At 37.2% G+C, this 23,581-nt stretch overlaps 1 protein-coding gene across 6 annotated transcripts in view; it reads right to left on the bottom strand.

Moving 5' to 3' along the window:
* Window positions 1-23,581, bottom strand: part of LOC109613669 (FERM domain-containing protein 3) — a 554,999-nt gene that overhangs the window by 223,675 nt on the left and 307,743 nt on the right. Inside the window, exons 6-7 of one of the 6 annotated variants that reach the window (XM_059130138.1) lie at window positions 12,725-12,786; window positions 12,541-12,667 (exon numbers count right to left, since the gene is read on the bottom strand). The exons of 4 other annotated variants lie outside the window; for them this stretch is intronic. In XM_059130138.1, the coding sequence (XP_058986121.1) occupies window positions 12,625-12,667; window positions 12,725-12,786 (105 nt within the window). In that variant the 3' untranslated portion in view covers window positions 12,541-12,624. Of the gene's footprint in view, window positions 1-12,540; window positions 12,787-23,581 lie in introns of those variants that run through there. One more of the 6 variants, XM_059130145.1, reaches the window with a different exon arrangement.

Here is a 23,581-nt window from a genome sequence, read left to right as displayed (position 1 = left end):
AAGCCCACAACCAGAACAAAAAAGCTGTCTAGGCCCAACGACGAAAGCTCAAAAGGCAACAAAACAGCACAAACGCTAAGGCGCAGGTTGTTCTAAAGGGGGCTACAAATACTCCCCCACTCCGTTGGAGTCAGGGAAGAGGATAAGGTTCCCTGTTAGCCTAAAATCATTGCAAAGGCGTTGAGTGTCTATTTTTTTTAATAAAATCATATCCCAATCTGAACCGATTTCAATATAATTTGACAAAATTTACTTTTACACCAAAATTTCGTCACACCTTCCATATTTCATTGAAATTGGTACGTCCAATTCGTGAAATCGGCCGAAAATATATGTATGGGAGCTATATCCAAATCTTAACCGATTTCCAATTAATTTGTCAAAATTATTATTGTAACCAAATACCGCCACACATTCTGGATTTCATTGGAACCGGTTATATATATCGTCTTTGATGCATAACATACATGAAATCGGCCGAAATATATAATGGGAGCCGAAACCTCAACCGAGTTCGATAAAATTTGACAATTCTTTTTGGTACCATTTAGGCCCTCATGCCGAATTTCATTGGACTCGAACATACGTATCGTGTTTAGTGTATCAAATATATGAAATCGGCCCAATACATATATGAGAGCTATATGCAAATCTGAACAGATTTCAATATAATTTGACTAATTTATTTTCTGATCAAAATCCTGTCACATATTCCAAATTTTATTGTAATCGGACATACATATCGCTTTGGATGCATTAAATATTTAAAATCACCGAAAATATATATGGGAGCAATATCCAAATCTGAACCGATTTCAATAAAATTTGAGTAATTTATTTTCGGATCAAGATCCTGTCACACACTCCAAATTTCATTGGAATCGAACATACATGTCGTGTTTGGTGCATCAACTTACCGAAATCGGTCGAAAATATATATGGGAGCTATATCCAAATCTGAACCGATTTAAATATAATTTGGCAAATTTATTTGTGTACCAAATTTAGGCACTCATGCCGAATTTCATTGGACTCGGACATACGTATCGTGTTTTGTGCATCAAATATGTGAAATCGGCCGAAAATATATATGAGAGTTACATCCAAATATGAACCGATTTCAATATAATTTGGCAACATAATTTTCTATACAAATTCCATCAAATTTGAAAAGTTTCATTGAAATGTGCCGTATACAGCGTGTTCAATGCATCAAATACATGAAATCGGCTGAAAATATGTATGAGAGCTATATCCAAATCTGAACCGATTTCAAAATAATTTGGCATATTTATTTTTGTTTCAAATTCCGTTACGCATTCTAAATTTGGACACTGTATCTGTAATCGATCATTAGGCATGTGCATATAAAATCTACGTTTTTGGGAGTTACCTCCGATTCTGAGGCTATATCTCCAGTTCTAAGTGAAACTTCAAAAATTTATATAGCCTATGTTACTTTCAGGCAATTTTGCAGTATAATTGGAAATTTTCAAGAAAATGTGTTCAGCGATTTTCGAGTCCATAAATTACAAACAAACAAATATACAAACATTTTCCTCTTTTATAGATATAGATTGGTAACTATTTTACCTGTAAATGCAATGGTTTTGAAGAGCTTACAATAAAGCGACGCAGGTTGACAACGATCCAAAAATGAAGGGGACGATGTTGAGAGGCGGGAAACAATGTCAAGAAACTAGACGAAGCTATTGTCGTTAAAATCAGCAAAGTAATATTGCAAGGATGTAACATTGTGGAGTTTGCAGATTTTAACGACAGTCTAGATCACAAAAGGTTGACCTTGATAAAATAGTTTGGTTCCCACCTTTCAACATTGTCAGGAATTTGAAACGGAATATCGATACCAAATAATACATTTATTTTCCTTTCCAATTCATTCGTTTTTACCATTAGTTATTTTTAATTCATATTTAATTTCCATTTATTCTACAAATTTCCTTACAAAGCAAACATTTGGGGCCAGTAGAGACCCAGACCATTAGGGACCCAAAAATAATACATTTGGGGCCATCCCGTATGCGTCTGCACACGGTTCGTCATCACTTTGACGTTTAACTCTCGACTCAGTAACAAACCGCACGCCCAACTACTTAAAAATGTAGTCAGCCAGAGGTAGTACTTTACCTTCTCCGGAAACGCTTCACCTGGCTTCGATACATGAGCCAGGTCGTACACTCGAGGCGTCACAGTTACTGATTGGGATGAATCATGAGTCGATGTGATGTTGAAACGACGATGGTGTCCCATCAGTAATGGAATAGGGCAGATGCATACCGTGCACCAAGGATGTACACACCTGACTCTGTATGGTACACCGATATCTTATGTTGGTGTGGTAATACGGACGACAATTATAGAATACTGCCACAAAGGACAGGCTATCCAATGTAACAGCATTAGAACTAGTCATCTGGTTCGGACGGAGAAGAATCATACCTATCCTGCGGACGGACCTTGGGCTTTTTATGAGGACAATGCTTGCGAGCAGGTCGTTAATCGGACTTTAATACAGGGGTTGTTGGGCCATCATGAAGGAGGTGTGGTGTTTGTCATTTCATGCGCGACAGCTACTTTTGCTACGACAATCCTAGCCGTATCCACCATCTCCAAGTCATACATACATTTGCGCAAAATATTTGCAAGGAAAGCTAGGTCTCTGTGTCTTCCGCATGATGTAATAGCGTTCTAATAGCCAAAAATTGTGCACAATTTACACCGAAATACACCGTTTGTGGTACATAATCTTCAACCGGTTTCGAGCGAGATTCACGGAAGAGTATTCTCTGGAGCGGAGCATGTTTCGGATCGACGCGAATTTGCCTACACATCTGGGTAAAGTCTGAGTTAAAAACGAATTTAAAAACACAGCACCGCAGGATCAACAAAACTAGAGTCAGTTGCAGGGTGGGACCAGGCTATTTCTGCTTGAAGTTTTGAAAGACGCGTTAAAAACCAACTGAAGCTTAGTGCCTTTTTTATCCGGACTAATGACGGGGTGGTGAGGTATATAAAATAGATAAAATATTATTAGGGGAATTGGGAGAGACTAACCTCATGTGTCCAAGATCTAAATATTCTTGTAAATCTCTGTCATTAAAACCTCCACATCCGTTTTTCTTAATAAAGACGTTTCTCTCCGAAGATATTGATTCAAACCAGTTCACGCGGGTAATCTCAGAAATCATTGCAATCAATGTACGGTTTTATTAAAAGTCACTACGTATCTACCGATATTTAACCAAAACCGATCTGAAGAAGGCGTAATTTCCCCTTTGGGAGGTTTCTCTCACTCCCAAAATTGTAAAAGAGTTTTACTCAGATTGTCTTTTTCTACCACGTCAATTTTAGTCGCAAAATTTCTTCTTCGGTCATGGGAACCGGACCAGTAACTAATCAACCAAATATAGAATTTTGAGTCAACAAATTACAAGAAAAGGTAGGCCGACAAACTTCTAACAACATCTTCGAATATGCGTCAGCGCCTAATAAAAGATCTACAGGTCGAGAATCAAATAAGTTATAATCTGCCAAATCCTGATCGGGTATTTCCACTCTTAATCTGAGCTCACATAAAATGAGGATATATTTTTCGATGTAACTGATAAGACTAAAAATTTAGTTTCCAAAATCACACTACTATTAATCGGACTTCCAATTTCCAAATAGCATAATTTATGAGATGTTGTCAAAACTGTACAACTAACACCGGAAGTAGAAGCGTTAGTGGAGTGCACAGGGAGTTTCAAACGATTCTACAGCTTCTCAGATAAGAAAGGAGACTTAGAATCTGGATCTATAAGCGCCCTTGCAGAGTAAGAAACACCATGGTGAACAATATTAACCATCTCTGTTCTAACAAGACCGATTTGTTTTGAACTAAATGAAAGGCCTAACGGGGTACACACCCAGCTGATATAGAAGGTAGAATTTGTTATGTAGACGAAGGAGGATTGACTGTCGAATTTTTTGTTGGAATTGAGTTTCCCGTGAAGAATGTGGAATATTACATACATGCATACATATATAATTGGAACGATATTGAACTATTTTCCTATTGCTTAGAAGTTACTCAATATCGATCAATATTCGACTTAGGACTTTTATAAAAAAAAAAAACTGTTGAGAAAGTAAATAAGTCAGACTTGTTCGTAAATTACACTTTGCTCCACCAGCAAAGGCAAAAAAATATTTTCTCCTTCATTACATGGCGGTCCTGCCAAATCTTGCTTTGTAACCAGCAAGGATCCCTGCTAATCCGCAGGCAGGGAGATCCTGCGTCAAGCCGCAGACCTCTTGGAATTTAGAAGAAACTGCCATACCGTCCGGGCAGTCCGGTCCAATTCGTGGATCGTAAAAAGATGACGGGATCATCAATCACTGAGTATAGAAAAATGCAGAAGGAGGAATTCTAAAGGGGCTAAGAACGAAGACAGCCGCATCAAATTCCTGTAGTGAGATCGCCTTGCGGGTGAGGAGGCTACCCAAATACATATAGAAAAAAAGCAAAAGAAACAAAACCTACAAATGAATTTAAATGAATTAATAGAAAAGAAAAGATACGAAGATGCAGGTAAATATCGGTCAAGATTTCATGAGCAGGTCTTGTTTCAACTGGGAGTGGCTACCTATTTGCCTTGGCCGCTCTCAATCTTGGGAAGTTCTTTCCCTTCAGAAGAAGGCACGGTTTCGAAATCATAAAAATAATTAAAAGGTAGATCTTGGAGAAGAGGGGAAAAGAAAGGATAGAGATAGATAGATTGGAAAGAAAATAGAAAAGGATAAGAAAAGATGGAATGAAAGTAGACGACGATGTTACAATTGGCTGCTTTAGCTAGCCCAACCTACCATGCTGAATCTAACGGAAATACTTGCAAACAAAATAATTTAAATGAGTTTTATATATATATATATATATATATATATATATATCAAACTTGGGAAATGTAATTGATATTTAAACGTAAAGTGCTTTAGTTAAGATCAATTCCAAATTATTTTACAGAGTCTTAATACATTCTGACGACGAAAGTCATTTCATTTGTTTTTGGTCCCCACTTTGTTGTTGTTAAATTGTCGAATTTATTTGTGTAAATAAAGAATTATTTATATAAATGTGAATTTTCAAAAACACCATCTTCTTATTTCCAAAACATAACCAACCCCCTCATAGTTATTTACACCGACTTCTTGTTTGGACTTCTTGTTCAGAGTGGTGACAAGATAGGAAAACCGTTAGAGATGTTCATAGCCCTTCAGCAACTCGCGTTCTCCAGCTAGATTTTAAACCTTGAGGTGTCGTAAAACCCTTGGGTTCTTCGGGTCTCTTTGTTTTTATCCCCTTGAGGTGACGTAAAGCCCTTGGGTTCTTCGGGAATTAAGCCCTTGAGGTGTCGTAAAGCCCTTGGTTTCATCGGGAATCAAGCCCTTGAGGTGTCGTAAAGCCCTTGGGTTCTTCCGGAATTAACCCCTTGAGGTCAATCAATTCTGAATAAACTAAACATATTTGCTTAAACACCAAACTACATGCGTTTTTTACTCTCTCGGTCACTTTATAAATTTCTGTGGCAGACCTGTAGTTACTAGGGGCTCTAGCATCCATTACGAACTTAAAATACGACATCTCAAACAATTTCGGTGGGTATTGTACCTAAACTCGTCAAAATACCGAATATAGGGAGGTTCTGGTATATGGGGCAATTCTCCGTCACAGACCGTAGTTCCCATTACGAACTCTAAATACGTAATTTGAAACAATTCCGGTGAATAATGGCGCTAAAATCATCAAAATACTGAATTTTGGGAGGTACCGTTATATAGGGACTATACGAAGACGTAGATCTGCACAGACAATTTTCTGTCATAGGCTGTAGTATCCATTGCGAACTTTAAATACCAAATTTTGAACAATTCCGGTTAATAATGTCGCTGAAATCATCAAAATACCGAATATAGGGAGGTACCGTTTTTTTTTTTGGGGCTACACGAAGACGTGGACCTGTACAGACAATTTTCTGTCTTAGGCTGTAGTATCCATTTCGAACTTCAAATACCTAATTTGAAACAATTCCGGTGAATAATGTCGCTAAAATCATCAAAATACCGAATATTGGGAGGTACCTTTATATGGGGTCTATGTGAAAATGTGGTCCTACATGGCGCATTTACGAACTTAACCTGCTACTGCAAAAAGATAGCGTGGTTATATACTTGTTGCGTCCGAAATGAGTATTTCGAGGAGTTACAAACAGAATGACAAAGTTAATATACCCTCCATATTATGGTGGAGGGTATAAAAATCCACGAAAATAGATTTGGACAACAGGGGACTTCCAACATATCACAGTCTTGTAGGGTATCACATGGCCGTCTGAGCAAGGCTGTGGCCTTTGTTTACTTGTTTATATAAATGTTTTACATGCTTTGCTATATATCCGATATATGTTGGCCATCAGCATCAATGTAACAGCCAAAAATGACCTTTATGTGTATTCCTGGTTCGCCGGGGCGTTATTTATTCGCCGTCAAAGGAAATTCGGATTCTTTTTACATAATAGTTATGGTCCATTTCATTCTCTAAATATTATCCGATGACAGATGAAAACTCATTTTGGTAGGCTTCTGCCCTGACTTAAACTCTTTCCCCATTCGAATTTTTGCGTCGATTGGTCTATAATCGTAACCTGTAGAGAGGCTGTAAATATTGGAATATTAAATTTTTTCGTACTTGTGCTAAATATTTTGCGACCATCTTCACTAACAATAATCTTCTACTCTGACATTAAACTAACTTCGCCCATATTTCATGAGGGTCGGCCATAATTATGACCTGTGACGTGATTACAAATGAATCGGGGCAGACAGACGAACTGCCACATAGCTAGATCGGCCAGCTCGCAATATAGGATGATCAGTATGTAATATTGTGGGTCTGAGACCAATATTTTGGGCCAGTCAAACTTATAATACTTACAACACATATCGTTAAAGAAATTAGAGTTTGTGTTTTTGGTTGGTATTTTTAAGGCCCCACTTTGTTAACCAGGTACAAATCAGGGAAACTTTCATGAGTCCAAGAGGGAAACAATTAAATCTTTTGGGTCATCTAATGTTCAAATAGATATAAACCATACAGAATACAGATGTAAACCATAAACAGATGAGAGTACAGATTGGATTTTTGGTAGAGATTGCCTTTCAAAATATATATGTAATGTTGATTATGTTGGTATATATTAACTCTATATATATTGACTCTTAATTTAAATTATAAATGCATCATATTGCATATACATTATAGTTCTTTCATGATCAAATAATTTGTTGTGCAGAAGAGGAGTGAAATCCTTTTACCTTTTACAATCAATTTGGTGGCAGTACAGTTGTATTAAATAGGGAAATTACAAAAGGTGTGTAATTCTAATTTTATAATTTCGAGAAATGGAAACAAATTAATTTACTGAACGGTACTGACCAAGACATGACAATAGATCATATGAAATTAGCAAACAGTTCCTTTAATCAGTTACGATGACAGCCTTCTTATTGGCCTTAAGACCTGCAAAAATTTCCTAACCCAATTGACTTTGCGGTAACAAATAATACTTAGAGGGAGCAAATGTCCGTGGTACCCTCGTTTGACTTGTCGTCAGACCATTCCCCAACCCGAACTCGAAATAAACATACAAATTTGATGAAGTACAAAAAATATGTAAATCTTAACACTTCCCTAAAGTTCAGAAGAGAAATTGACAATGCAGTTAAAATATTTACTACGGTTGTCACACCGCTGTCAATGTTTCAACTCCCACTAAATTTCCTAAACCTTTCGAAAACAGGTGTCTGACAAAGAAAGGCCAGAAGAGAACGGCAGAGCACCGCTCTTCTAGCCTTCGGGACAAATTAAAAGAATGCAGCCTTCGGGCAACAAAACAGACAGAGGGTCTGAGGAACTCAGGGGAAGCATACGCTCGACCAATCCTTCAACGACAGGTAGCGCCTCAGACACCACATACAAATTGGATGAAGTACAAAAAATATGTAAATCTTAACACTTCCCTAAAGTTCAGAAGAGAAATTGACAATGCAGTTAAAATATTTACTACGGTTGTCACACCGCTGTCAATGTTTGAACTCCCACTAAATTTCCTAAACCTTTCGAAAACAGGTGTCTGACAAAGGAAGGCCAGAAGAGAACGGCAGAGCACCGCTCCCCTAGTCTTCGGGACATATTAAAAGAATGCAGCTTTTGGGCAACAAAACAGTTAGAGGGTCTGAGGAACTCAGCCTTCAACGACAGGTAGCGCCTCAGACACCGAGTCCGACAGCAACAATACTACCGTCCTGCGAATCCCTACTAAGGAAGAGGCGCACAAGACGATAGAAGAAGTGAGTGACAGCTTGGCGAAGCTCACAACCAGAACAAAAAAGCTGTCTGGGCCCAACGACGAAAGCTCAAAAGGCAACAAAACAGCACAAACGATAAGGCGCAGGATGTTCCAAAGGGGGCACTCTCCTTGTGATTGGAGTTTACGATCTCTCCATGGCCAGTCTGACAAAGAATATGGTCATGGCATTCTATGTCTCGAACGCTGTCAGGTTCCAAAATAATAAGGCGAGGATCGGAGACGAGGACACCATGTATAGCATCGAGGAGGAGAAAGAAGACCCCCCAAGCAATACAGAACAGGGAGTCGGTGACAAATTTACCGACTCTCAAGAAACTCGTCTACTGAATGACCAATGATCGAGGTCATCCAGATCAGCCTTCATCGGAGCGAGACGACAACCTTGGCTCTGATGAAACTAATAAATTTAGGCAAGATTCACACTGGTTTAATTCAGGAAACTTAGGCAGTTCAGAACAAGGTCTCTGGACTAAACCATATTAATACCAACTATTCTATGCCAATACAGGGTCTCGATTGAGAACTTGAATAATATGCCACAAAAACAGTTCCTACTAGATTATCTAAATACTAACGACCTAATAATTCTTAACTTTGGGAATAAAGTGACCTTTGTGAACAAAATTAGGGAGGAGGTTTTAGACATTAGGTTCAGGAAATCTTATAGTTCAGGAAATCTTATAAACGAGATTCAGAATTGGAGAGTTTCGGAAGAACACTCTTTCTCGGATTATAGGTATATTGGTTTGAACTAACACGGCCGCCGCCGAACCCAATATGTTTCCGGAACAAATCCAACACTGTCTGTATGAAGTATGGGAGACTAGTAAAAGAGAGGCTAGGACAGGGAATTGAATGCCTAAGCACAGACGACGTAGACAGAGATGTCAATAGGTTAACGGAGACCATAGTAAAGAGTTTCGAGGAATGCTGTCCACTTCGAGAGAGGAAATCTGCCTACGAAAAACCCTGGATAGCAGGAGAAACTCGTAACAAAGGAAAAGATATCCGAAGACTTTACAACAGCGCTCGGCGTAAAAAACTAGCAGTATTCTTGAACAGCTACCATAACAAACTTAAAGAATACAACAAAATAGTAGGAACAGCTAAACGAAACTCCTCGAAGTTTTTCTGCGAACAGGTTGATGGCGTGAATGATGGTTCAAAAAACAAAAAAGTTTCTTTTAAAAACCCATACACAAGCCGAGAGAATAGTGGATGATATGGGCAACAAGATGGAAACAATAGAAGAGACCTTAGGGCTTATGATGAGTACACACTTCCCGCCGAGCATCACGACACACATGTATGTATCGAAAGATAGAAGGATTGTGACCGAGAAGCACCTAAAATTGATGAATCTATGGTAAAGGAAGCCATCAGAAGTTTCAAACCGTTTAAGGCAGCGGGACCAGATATGGTCCTCTCGGCTCTGCTCCAAAGAAAGTGGACTTTATTTCTTCCAACTTAGCCGGAATTTTCAACGCGTGCCTAAAGTTTGCGTATACCCCTAAAGCCCGGCAGGAATCGAGGGTGGCTTTCATACCATAACCTGGGAAGGTAAGCTACGCAATACCCAAGTCTTATCGACCGATAAGACACCACATCGAGAGCACCTTCTATAAGAAGATGTATACACTAGCAGTATGCATTGATATCGGAGATGCGTTCAACAACGTCAGCACAGATATACTTATCCAATTCTTAGATCATTTTCAGTTCGACCAAGCCCCAAGGGACTGGATATACCAAATGCTAAGGAATAGATGGATAATCTGTGAGCTATATGACTTAACATAAGGGACAAAGTTGGTCAAGGAACTCCACATGGAGGGATATTATCACCCCTCCTGTGGGTTACCACCATTAACAGGCTTCTAAGGACTTCAACCAATGAAGGCTTTGTACCAGTCTGTTACGCAGACGACGTTATAATACTTCTGAGTCGGCTCTGAAACTTGCATATAACTGTGCCAGACCAAGAGGTCTTAACGTTAACCCGAAAAACATGAAATATGTCTATTAACTAGGAAAAGAAAACTGGGACATATCCCTGAACCGGTCTTCCTGAACAAGACAATCAATATTTCCAATAAGGTTAAATATATGGGTGTGGTTCTAGATAGTAAACTTAATTGGAGGGACCACATCCAAGAAAGAGCAAACAAAGCTCATAGATGTTGGGCAACGTGTAAAAGGGCTATAGGATCTAAATGGGGTTTCAATCCAAAGACGACACACTGGCTATTCAAAAGCGTAATTAGACCTGTTCTAACATACGCATTAGTAGTCTGGTGGACAGCTATGGATAAAAATGTAATATCAAAATACTACAGAAAGTCCAACGAATGTGCTGCTTAAGCATTTGCGGCGCAATGAGGTCAACAGCAACTAGGGCATTAGAGACAATTCTATTTGTGCACCCAATAAATATTCAGATACGGTATGAAGCGGTCGTCGCCGCATAAACAAAGGCCACGCAATATACCATCAAACAATTTTACAGGTAACATCGGGAGAATCTATAGAAATTTTTGTATCGGACCGGATATCTGAAACTTTTGTAGCTGCCTCATGTGAAACATTAATCCCTACCAGAGACCCGTGGATCGACGAATTCCTACCACAAATGCCGACTGGAAACTGTTGTTATACAGACGGCTCAGTGCTAGGGTAGAGAGCGGGACTGGGACTTTTTATTGAAGAACCAAATAACGAAATCTCTTTCCGCTTGCCCGATCGCAATACGATCCTTCCAACGGAGGTCCGGGCGATTGCAGAGTGTCTGAACTGGCTTAATGCTAATACAAGACCAGCTACCGTCAACGTCCTAACGGACAGCAAGACAGCTATGAGGGCTATAACATCCAAAACAGTAACTTCAAAAACTGTTTTGGAATGCATAAATTCAATCAACAACTACTCGCAACACGGCGTAGTACGCATTATATGAGTACCAAGTCATACGGGAGTTAGTGGTAACGAGATAGCAAACTCTCTAGCCAAAACAGGCACGGAATTAGCAACAATAAACGTAGACAATTCAGTGCCGCTAAATGCGTCACGTGTTGCGTTCAAGACATGGGCAAAAAACGCCCACATACCCTGTGGAACAATGAGGATGTAGCGAAAACCACAAAAATCTTATGGGGCGATCCCGATGAGATAAAAACGAAACACATCTTATTAATAGGTAAAAAAGAGATTAGTGAGCTAACAGGCATCCTTACGGGGCACCTGGGCCTACAAGCTCATCTGTACAAGATAGGATGTGCAGAAAACAGCATAGGCAGGGCATGTGGGGAAGATAACGAAACATTAGAACATTTTCTCTGCCAATGCACAGCGTTTGAAAATATCAGATCCCAATTCTAAGGGAACGACTCCATACCAGACCTTAATCAGACCATGGTAAATGATATAAGATAGTTAAGAAATTTCATAAAGGCAACTGAATTTCAAATATAACAGACTGTAAACTGCCCGCCTTCTTCAAAAAACCCTTAGTCTAGAGCGCATAACAGGCCTTTACTGGCTTAAGTGTATGCCCAAGGCGAAGCAATTCGCCCCTCTTTATATATTAACCTAACCTAAGTCGCCTAGAAAATGGGCTCTTGCCAGAAACTACAGAAGAAAAAGTAAACGCATTTGCCAAGCACTTTAAATCTGTATTTTCAGCAACTCCCCATCTACAAACCCATGTAGATTGGCTGACAAAATGGAGAATATTGGTAAATCAAGGCAGTGTATACAAGTTCCTTTTGCTTTAAGATGTGAACTTTGCCGCGCAATAAAAATCTAGAATACACAAGCTCCACAGAAAGATACCGTAAAATATCTCGGAATGCATCTGGACCGAAGACTTACTTGGACACAACAAACTAAAAAAGGGTAATCTTAGTATACGTTCTTCTATTAAATTAGAACAAAAATTCCTTTTATATAAGACTGTAATAAAGATATTTTGGACTTATGAAATACAGCTCTGAGCACAGCTAGTGCCTCTAACGTAAGTAAGCTACAAATATTAGAATCGAATATTGTTCGCTTTTACATGTGTGCTTTGTTGCATAAGAAACGCAAAAATCCACAAGGACCTTAACATACTTACCGTTGAAGAAGAAATAAAGAGGCTTTTCGAAAGTACTTTAGCAAACTATCCATGCAGCCAAATTGTTTGGTCTGCCAACACCCATTATTCGGAGGACACGATAGACTGCGTAAACGTGACACCCTTGCTACCACGGAAAAATATGAAAAAGTAAGACAAATATGAATTATGATATTTGTCTTACTTTTTCATTATTTTCCGTTCTTGCCTGTTCAAGTGAACGTTTCTGTCATCTACTGCTAACTTCTACAGGTAGTAAATAAAGTAAAAAACACAAAAAAAGAAAATTTAAGCATGGCAAAATATAGGGTAATTGTATTGTATTGATTGAAGATATGAAAACTTATTGTCAAAATTTATGAAAGATTCAATAAATTAAAAAAATATGTAAAAAATCCGATGCACTCACAGCTGGCCATTTTTCCTCAAACTGTAGTTATACTGATGAATGTTTTGAAAGATTAATAAGCAGATTTAATTTAGATGACTTGAGTAAAATTCATAGGAAAGAAATAACTACATTTTTATGGCTGGGGCTTCAGGCTCGCAGTTCTTACAGGATCTTAAGGCTCACAGTTCCCAACCGAAATCTAGAATAGTAACGTAGGGGTAGTCGTACACCGTAGCAAAGCCCGACCAACTAACCTCCGAGCGCCGATTCGAGCATCCGATCATCCACTCTTTGTACACGCCCGGAATACCTGTGAGCCGAACGCTTTTTACCAGAATTCCAATCAGCGGAATCATCTACAACACGAGCAGTATCATCGTGGCCCCGACAGAACACATCAAATTTACCAAAGTTTACGCTTAAGTAATTAATATAATATGTGGTCATCAACATTAAAAAGTTAAATACATATCATTTTTTCCGGTCAAAAGAAAATGGCTTGGCATTTATTATATTAAGCTGAAAATAAAATCGTGCAATCAATCTTGCGTGATACGGAATTAAATTTAGACTTTATATCTCCTTCACTAGTGGGATTCAATAAACTCTGGCTTTTAAAATTTATGTGTTTACTTCTCTTTCGAGAAGAGTTTAATGATATGAAATTTGCAGTTAAAAGGAAAGCCAGATAGACACTATCCTGGATGATGGCTTACAAGACCGTACTCTGGAAAATAGTATTTATTTGGAACTTATTGCGATTAAATCGAAGTAAATACTACATGTAGTGGCCGAAAAAAAATAAGATTACTCTCAAGTTCAGAAGAAAGTGAAAGAGAAATAAACGAACAAAATGTTGCGAATGATGGATCTGTTTGGCAACAAATGCAAGTAGGTGGCACACCTGGAAGAGCACCACTTCATAACATTTTCAGGCAAGAAGTAGGCCCAACAGGATATGCAAAACGTCATATAATGAAAGGTAAAGTTAGAACTGCATTTTCATTGATAATTGACCACCGTATTATGAACCATATAAGAACATGCACAATAGAAGAAGCAAAGAGAGTGTTAGGTTCTGATTGGAGTTTATCAAAAAAAAAAAAAAAAAATAGATGCATTTATTGCAATTTTATATGCTCGATCTGCATATGGAGCAAATAATTTGAATATTTCCTTTTTTATACCCTACACCACAATGTGGTCAGGGTATTATGTCTTTGTGCATTTGTTTGTAACAGGCAGAAAGAAACGAGATAGACCCATAGTTCCTTTTGATGATCTGCATAGAATCACATTCTGAGTCGATTTATGCATGTCCGTCCGTCCGTCTGTCCGTCCGTCCGTCCGTCCGTCCGTCTGTCCGTTCGTCCGTCTGTCCATGTATTTTTGTAAACAAAGTACAGGTCGCATTTATTGGCCGATCCAGATGAAATTTTGCCAAGATCTTTTGTTTGGCCCAAGGACGAACCCTATTGAAATTGGAGATAATCGGTCAAAATTTAGATATAGCTCCCATATATATCTTCGTCCGATTTGCCTTTTATTGTGCACCAAACGTGTAATATCAGCCCGAATTGTATGGAATTTTGCATATACACCCAAATTAGGCCCGAAAATATGTATGCCAAATTTGATCGAAATCGGTTCAGATATAGCTATAGCTCCCATATATATTGTTTATCCGATTTGTTATTTTTGTCCACCGCAGCCGTAATATGCACTATGCAACAACAATATTTGGGGAAATATATCAAATACAGCTCAGAAATACATTTGCTAAATTTTATCGAGATCGGTTCAGATTTGGATATAGCTCCCTTATATAACTTCGTCCGATTTACCTTTTATTGTGCACCAAACGTCTAATATTTGTCCAAATTGGATGAAATTTGGCACTTACGACCGAATTGAGTCTAGAAGCTAGTATGTCAAATTTGGTGAAGATCGGTTCAGATATAACTATAGCTTCCTTATATATTATTCATCCGATTTGTTGTATTTGTTACCCAAAACCGTAATATGCACTCCGTAACAACGATATTCAGGGAAATATATCAAATACAGCTCAGAAATATCTTTACCAAATTTTATCGAGATCGGTTCAGATTTGGATATAGCTCCCATATATATCTTTACCCGATTTCAAATTATTTGTGCTTGCTTCTGCATATTTAATCTTTTGAACTTTAAATTATAATTATAATCATAGCGTGTATGATTGAATTCTCCCATAAAAACTTTTAATTGTTATGTGGAGCTCTACTTAATTAGCAAAGTGGTGTAGGGTATCATAAAGTCGGCCCCGCCCGACTTTAAGACTTTCTTTACTGGTTTGGAATAAAATATGGGGGCTTAATTTTTTTCTGAAACTATGAGCAGAAATAATTTTAACGATAAAAAAGTCAGCGGATGATAAAAAAAGTCAGCGGATCCAACGTTTGAACACAGATAAATTCGCAGTGGTATCTGCAATTTGGACTATTTTCATTGAGAACAGCCAAAACTGTTTCAGACCGGGTGGAAATATTACTATAGACGAACAGCTATTTCTGACTAAAGTACGATGTAGATTTACGCAATACGTGCCTAACAAGCCGGATAAATTTGGAATCAAATTTTGGTTAGCATCGGACGTCGATAGCAAATACGTCATAAATGTACTTCCATATCGTGGAAAAGATGAATATAGGCCCTCTTCAGTACCACTCTCTGAATATGTTGTACTCAAACTCATTGAGCCATTTACGGGTTGCGGAAGAACTGTGACCACAGACAACTTCTTCACAAGCAAATCCCTAGCAACACATTTTCTTGCCAAAAAAAAACTACGTTAGTTGGAACTATTCGGTCAACTAAAAGAGAATTACCACTAATTGCGAAGCAAAAGAAAGACAATATGGAACGATTTTCATCGAAAATATTTACAACAGATAATTGTACTCTTACAATCTATAAAAGTAAGCCAAAAAAAAGGTACTTTTACTTAGTTCTAAACACAAATTCGTTAAAGTAGAAAACAATGAAAAACGTTTACCTGAAACTGTTTCCTATTACAATAAAACCAAATTTGGCGTAGACATGACCGATCAAATGGCGAGGAAATTTACTACAAAATCTAAGTCTTGCAGATGGCCTCTCCAAGTTTTTTTAATATCCTTAATTTAGCTGGCATAAATGCCTGGATTTTGTACAAGCAAACGACAGGAGAAAATATCGCGCGACAAGATTTTTTACTCAAGCTAGCAGAAGAACTTGGCGCCGATTTTCGAGAAGTCCGTGAACAACCAAAACAAGAAACAAATACGAAAGGATCGTTTCCTAAGTCTACTACAGATGCTTATAAACGTACGAGATGTCAAATAGGACACTGTAAAGAAAATAAAACCAACAAGATTTGCTCTAAATGTAAAAAATATGTTTGCAGAAAATGTACAATGGACATGTAAAAATGTAAATGTAATGTATGTAAAAAATGCGATGAACTATGAATTATAAATTTTTATTTTTTGCTTTTGTAATAGAATTGCTCAAAATACTATTTTGTTTAATTATAATAAATTTAATTTATATTTTAATTTCCTTCCTAACATCCATATTTCATACATTCAAGCATGAAATAAAAAATCAGGTCATTTGACCCGCTATGGTAGAATTAGGTATATATTAAGTCTTGGTATGATCAGTGTTAATAAACGGCGAAACGCACCGCATAGTGGTAAGAGTGTGATAGTGTCTATCTGGCTTTCTTTTCACTGCAAAACACAGATCAGTAAGCTCGTCTCGAAAGAAAAGTAATCACATAAATCATAAACATATAATCTTCGCCTTAACAATGCAAAAAAGAAATACAATAAGATAATATCCCGCCTCAATTTTTTTCACCAGCTACTGTAGTACCCTTCTGCTTGTTCTTTACGTCTGTAGTAATATTAACTCTTGATATATAAAAATATTTGAAGAGGACAGGATCCGAGCCCCAAACTCAAATAGTACTAGCAAAGAAGGCTTCCGCAGTCCTGAAATCTTTAGACTCTCTGGTGTATTACAACTTGAAAATAACTAAATAAGCACTTCATGAATATTACACTCCCCGCGATTTGAGCCACATTTTCAAACGGAGTTGTTGAAAATTCGATACTTAGGATTCTTCTTCCTGTGGTAGATCACTGGCCATATATGATCAGATATCGCTATAGCTCCCCACATTTTACTACTTCTCTATATTTTTTATTCTGATGATTTTAGTCTAGGAAAATAGGTTCTGTCTTCTATGATAGACGACTGTTGGAATAGGCTCATTATTTTTTATATCACTCATAAGGCGGTATCTCCAAATGCTTGTAGTTATTTTGTAAAATATATTTTTGATTTGGTATTTGACACTTTGATAGATGAGAGGAAACCGGTACTATCTATTTTACCGCGTTTTTAAGACTTTTTAACAATATATTTCACTAGCAATCAGAAAGCGGACCCAAAATCCAATTCCGATCTTTTTATTTTTGATGGTGTTTCGGACAATCCGGAATCCTTTGCGGCAAACTGATATCCACTTCGAGCTTTGGTACGACTGGTTTTGTGGAAATACAATGAGCACACAAACTTATCTGATAGCCTTACAGGGGCAGAAAGTTTTTCCTTCATTTATTTTGATCGCCCAGCTGCGACAATTACATTGGTTTCCACCTTTTTCTTTCGATTAAAACACAGTTTTATTATATTTCTTGAACAATGGGTGGATTAATTATAATTCACAAGATGGGGTTAATTTGCACAGAGATGGCAGCTTAAAGCGCATTTACACTGTGTGTATTACAACAAAAAATTAATCCTAATCTCTGTGGACATTAACATACCGCCTCCCTTGTCAGACCAAAGAAAAATAAACAAATTAAATAAAAGTATTAAAATTATACATCTTTCATGGGACAACGTTCATGAAGCAGGTGCATGATATTTAATTGTATGTTACGTTTGTATAGATAACGACCCAGACTGTTGTGGTCTTTAAGGACTGCTCCTCTAATTCAGCACTCGCACTTTGGATAGCTCCAAGTATATAAGTTGGGAGACATCTCTTCCTAATACGACTGAACAGCCAGACCGTAGATAAAAATATGTGTCTGCTACGCTCGCGATATCGCATTGATCCCAAACTGGTCGTGGACGGCCATGGACTGAAGGTGTGTTACAGCGTCCGTCACCATCTCCCTCATAGTTTAATTTGAGCTTCAATGTCTATGTATGTATATGTATGTGTATATGTCTAATAACATAATCTTCACCGACCATTCTTGGATGAATGGTAGACGGCATCATGGGGAAGCTATGAATCTTTCAGGAACAGTTGGGTCCATCATAATCCGGATGAGGCGCTTTTCATGTTCCGACCCGGGCCAGTACACACAGGCCAGCGACGTCAGAGGGCGTGAGTAGAGGCAGACTTCAATGGTCACTTCGTATGTGTGGTGAATTTGTCCTGCGATTTTCTTGAGATGTGTTTTAGGGATGCGCGTATCAGATACAGCTTAGAAAAACTTTTGAGAAATTTGATCGAAATCGGTTCAGATTTACATAAAGCTCCTTTATATTAATCCTCTTAATTTTTTTTGTAAATATTTCGACAACCGTGCTATTTTTGTCTAATTAGGTTGTGTCTTGGATCATACGATAAAATTCCGTCAAGATTAAATTCTGCCATATATGGACCAAATCAATTCCTTTTTCTTATATATATATATATATATATATATATATATATATATATATATATATATATATATATATATATATATATATATGTTTCATGCGATTTCATATCTAAGTCTTCTCAAAGTCATAATATACCGTCTAAAGCAATGACATTTAGCACGAGAGGTCACTACAGCATAAACATATCTGCTTTAAATTTAGTGAAAACGATTGAGATAAAGATATAAATTTCTTATATATATATAAATTTCATCCGATTTCAAGCCATATTGCTAACTCAATGAAGGTCATTGCTGACATTATTAAGTTCCTACATATACATAATGTAATAAATTATCTTTTTTCCCAGAAGCTCTACTAAATATACATAGTGATGTAGGGTATAATATTGTCGGCCCAGCATGACTTTTTTCGTTTCCATACTCGTTAAAATATGTAGGTGGTAGGGACGAATCAGATGAATCTACTAACTTGAAGACTCTGTCTTAAGCCCTTTTTATGTCTTAAAAACTGGGTTGCGACCCTTTGTTTCTTAGCCGCTTTAGGTTAGTGTGTACAAAAATGTTGTTAGTTAGCTTTTTCATTGTCGTAAAATATTTATCAATAATATTTTATTCACATATTTGCTCTGTTCCTGACCTGCAAGAATGTTAAAGTTTTTACAACTATAACCGATTTTTCCTTTATGATATCGAAAATAGTTGCAAATCTAGTAGATTCTTGCAGGTTCTGAAAAGAGGAATTGTTGAAAGTAATTTATTACATTTGTGGATTATGGCTAATTTTTTGCAGGCAAATATAAAAAAATATATGCATTTTTGGGCTTTAAGCTACTTGAATATGGATTTTTTAAAAAGGTGAAAACCCTTTTTTTGAATATGAAAGACACTACACATTCACCCATAGAAAATTTACAACGTTCAACAATACTTTTTATTTTGAATTAAAATCCTAAATTACATTCTTTTCCACGTGCTTTACACTTTTTGTTGCTAATATATTGCGAACAGTTTTTGTTTGGCGCCAATAATAATATAAGGTGAAATTTCAGGAAATGGTGAAATGAAAATATGACATTTTCGACAATTCGGTATTAGGCCCTGAGTTGTTACCAGATTTTAATTTTTTATTTTCGAGGTTTAGAAAGTGTTGTGAACATAATTCCGTTCCGTTTAAAACATGCCACCGGCACCATAGTGCATTGTCAGAAAATATCTTATTAGGGCAGCCACGATGCGAAACAAATCTTTTCAATGCTGTGGTACTTAAATCTCTTACTGCTCCCAAATCAATTGCTTTGGTTGTCTTTGTAGTTTTAACTGGCCAAAACCCATGTAACGCACTTGCTAATGTTCGCCTTCATCAGGTGTTTTCCTCGAATTATGCAACATTCCAAACGTATTGTAGCCATCATCAATTGAGGACCAACGTGTTTAGTCATCTCGTGAATAAACGAGACATACAGTTTAGTAAACTTGCTGTTTGAGGACAGTATAAATGGATGTCTTTCATTATACGCCATCTACGTTGTTGATCCAAGTCTACAATTAGCATGAACTATTCCCTCTTGATCTATAAAGTGGGACAGTATTAGTTGAGAGACACCTTCATTCAGTGCCTTCCCCTGTTTATGCCTCGTGTTCCTCTGGAAAATGCTCCTTTTGAGACAACATAATGAGGTGTTTCCTGCCAGCTTATTGCGCTTTGAAGCACAATTTTTCGCTACTATACGTGTAGGATTGTTTCGAATGCTTTAATAAACCTCTCCATTTATCCAAACGAATGTACCGTTGTTACGAACCGGTTAATGTGTTTCAAATGCTGTTCTGAGTCGGCATTGTTAGCACCCTTGCTACCGTTTTCTACTTGAGATTCTGTTTCCGTAGATCTAGCTATATTAACTTGGGAAATCTGTGTCTCTTTTGAGGCTTTGGTACACATTCGTGGGATACTTTCATTCCTAGACGTACCTACGGAATACTAATCGTTGAGGTCCAGAATTGTTCCTCTTTTTGAAGTTAGTTGGAACCAAACCACCACAGATCTCCTTCCTTTAGTTCTAAAGGATTCGCCTCCGGTTTGCTAGATCTGCGGCTTTGTCTTGTGTTAAAATATGCTTCCACTCACCGACCATATATTGGATCTTTGACACCCTATTGGCAACAATTGTCGTGTCCGACCAGAGACACAAATTGTGCTATTCAACGCCTAGTTGAGGCAGAAACGTGCCAACCAATTCAGCTAACAATAAAGCTACACAATGATCTACTCGGGGCACTGAAATCTTCTTAATTGGTTAATTTGGACATTGAAACCAATATATTTGAGTAAACTACATTTCCTACCTTCACACTAGCGTATAAGACAGCTGCGTAAGCTAACTCCAAAGAATCGCAAAATCCATGGAATTTCGCTGTGGTTTTTGGGGAATATTTCACCTAGCGAGGTATTTGAATCTTGTCAATGTCGACAAAGTTTTCTGCAAATGATTTCCATTTCATCAGAGATAATGTTTTTAACTAGTCGTCCCATTGAAAGTCATTCAACCAAAGCTGCTACATAAATATCTTAACCTGCATTTATTTATTATTATTTTTATTACCGTGATAAGCCAACCCACAGGATCAAATAATCGGGCTATTATCGATAAAACCTCTCGTATTGTAAATAGACATTTATTAATTATTTTATCAAAAATAAAGTAAAATGTATCTGTTGCGGCATTCCACCTAATTCCTAGAGTCTTAGCAATACTCTTGTTATCAAAATCTAGTAATTCTCCATTGAGTAGGTGGGCAAATCTTCGAGCACCTCTTTGTATTTGGATGTCCATTTTCGTAGATGGAATCCCGCAGACTTTAAGAAGAAGATATATGACTCGTTTTAAGGTGGTGTAATTTGGACCAGATCTATTGAAAACTACCCTGAGTTTTGTTGTGCAACTTTCAGGCTTATAACGCCGTGATGAGGCAAATTTCAATTTCGGTAATGGTTTTCTGTTAATGTGTTTGAAGGAAGGAGTAGGAACGTTTCCCGTAATATCAGGGACAACTAAAGCATCGATATCAATGGAAAATAGTGGGTCTACCAATGACAAAATAATTCATACAGCTATTTTGGTAGATCCCGCTAGGCATTCGTCGCTGAGAGCACTAATAAGTTTTAACAAATTTTGTATCCTCTCTGAGACAAAAGAATCATCTGCGCAGGGATCGATCAATGCTTTAATTTGGCGCGACATAACATTTCTCACAATTGTCACTAAGCGGTGGACAACATTGTGTTGCTCGGCAGAACTATGGTATGTTCTAATATTCCGGAACAATGGTTAAATATATGGACTGTATTATTTAAGAAGATTAATAAACTTTTCCCGACCCTTTCGATTTGTTGGTTCCTTGCTGGGATATATATTTGGATGGTGTAAGAGCATGTGATGTTTCAAATTTTAATCTGAGCAACTATTTTGTTTGTCTCGTTCAACAATGGATATTCTATTCTTAAAATCCATTTTGGATGGTGTAAGAGCATGTGATGTTTCAAATTTTAATCTGAGCAACTATTTTGTTTGTCTCGTTCAACAATGGATATTCTATTCTTAAAATCCATTTTTAAAAATTTGGGATATGACGGCAAAATATGATTTTCTTTACATATTTTGTATTTAGTACTATACACCTTGGTGTGGTGGATATTACAATTCGTATAACGTTCAAAGTTTTGGAATTTCTACTGCTGAGACAGAAAAGATCGCGAGCTCTGGGGACCATATATATCAGAAACACTCACGAGTGCTTTAAATCTCTCTGTTAGGAATTTATTTAGCTCTTCCCAGGAAGGCATTTCTGTTTTCATAGCTATAGATTGTGTCCAAAGTGACAGGGTCAATTTTGGTAGATCGGATATCTATTTTGTATAATTTGAAAACGTAAATTGCGTTATTTCAAAGAACTTGCAGATATCTGGGAACATTGGGAAGATTAAATATAGCTTTTAATTGATTAATAAAACCCTCATATGTTAGGAGTATGTGCTGATTAATTTGCGAGCTTCTCCAATAGCTTTTTTGGAACAGATGGTATAATTTTTCGACGGGACTAAGCTTTTTATTATTTACATAGATTACAATAAATAAGTCCCAAAAAGTGGCCAACATATATTCTCCGTGAAATGTCGCAAGGCGGAACAGAAATTGAAGAACTAATATTTTGATTTGTCTTTGAACATGACACTTTTTTGCTGTCTTTAGCATCTCCTATCTCCCCATAGAGATGGCAGCTTAAAGCGCATTTACACTCTGTTTACTTGAAACAACAAGAAAATAATCCCAATCTCTGTGGACATTAACAAAAGGTTTTTTTATCCCATGGTGGAGGGTTTTAAGAGTTCGGCCCGGCCGAAGTTAACGCATTTTTCTTATTATTTTTGTAGCTTGTTCCTAAAAAAATACACTGATAATGTAATGTGAACGTCTGACAATATTTTTTGTAACATTTTAATTGAAAACCAGTAAATAAAGGGCAAAAGTTGGGTGTGCCGACCCTTCTCCAATATGTATATTTAATAGAGCTACCTCCAATAAATAAACATTTATATGAATAAGCGTTTTTGATTACGTGCTACAGCTTTAGAACAGTATAAATGTGTAATCGGATGGAAATAACATAGGGAAGCTTCATCTTATTCTTAATCGATCTCAACTAAATTTGATGGACGTGTTTGGCGTTTAATGTTACTTAACTACCAAATGTCATTGTTATAGAGTGCATGTTTTGACTTTGGAAAGACTTAAACTAATATCGGATGAAGTATATATATCGGAGTTAAGCTACGTCTGAATTGATTTTTCCTAAATTTGACGTATTAGTTACCAAAATTTTGCAGAGGTATTGCTATTTGCTTATCCCGTTAATTAGGTCGTGCGTGCACAAATAA

This window comes from Musca domestica, unplaced genomic scaffold (genome assembly GCF_030504385.1).
Source record: "Musca domestica strain aabys unplaced genomic scaffold, Musca_domestica.polishedcontigs.V.1.1 11, whole genome shotgun sequence".
NCBI lineage: Eukaryota > Metazoa > Arthropoda > Insecta > Diptera > Muscidae > Musca > Musca domestica.
This window is presented reverse-complemented; position numbering and strand designations above follow the sequence as displayed.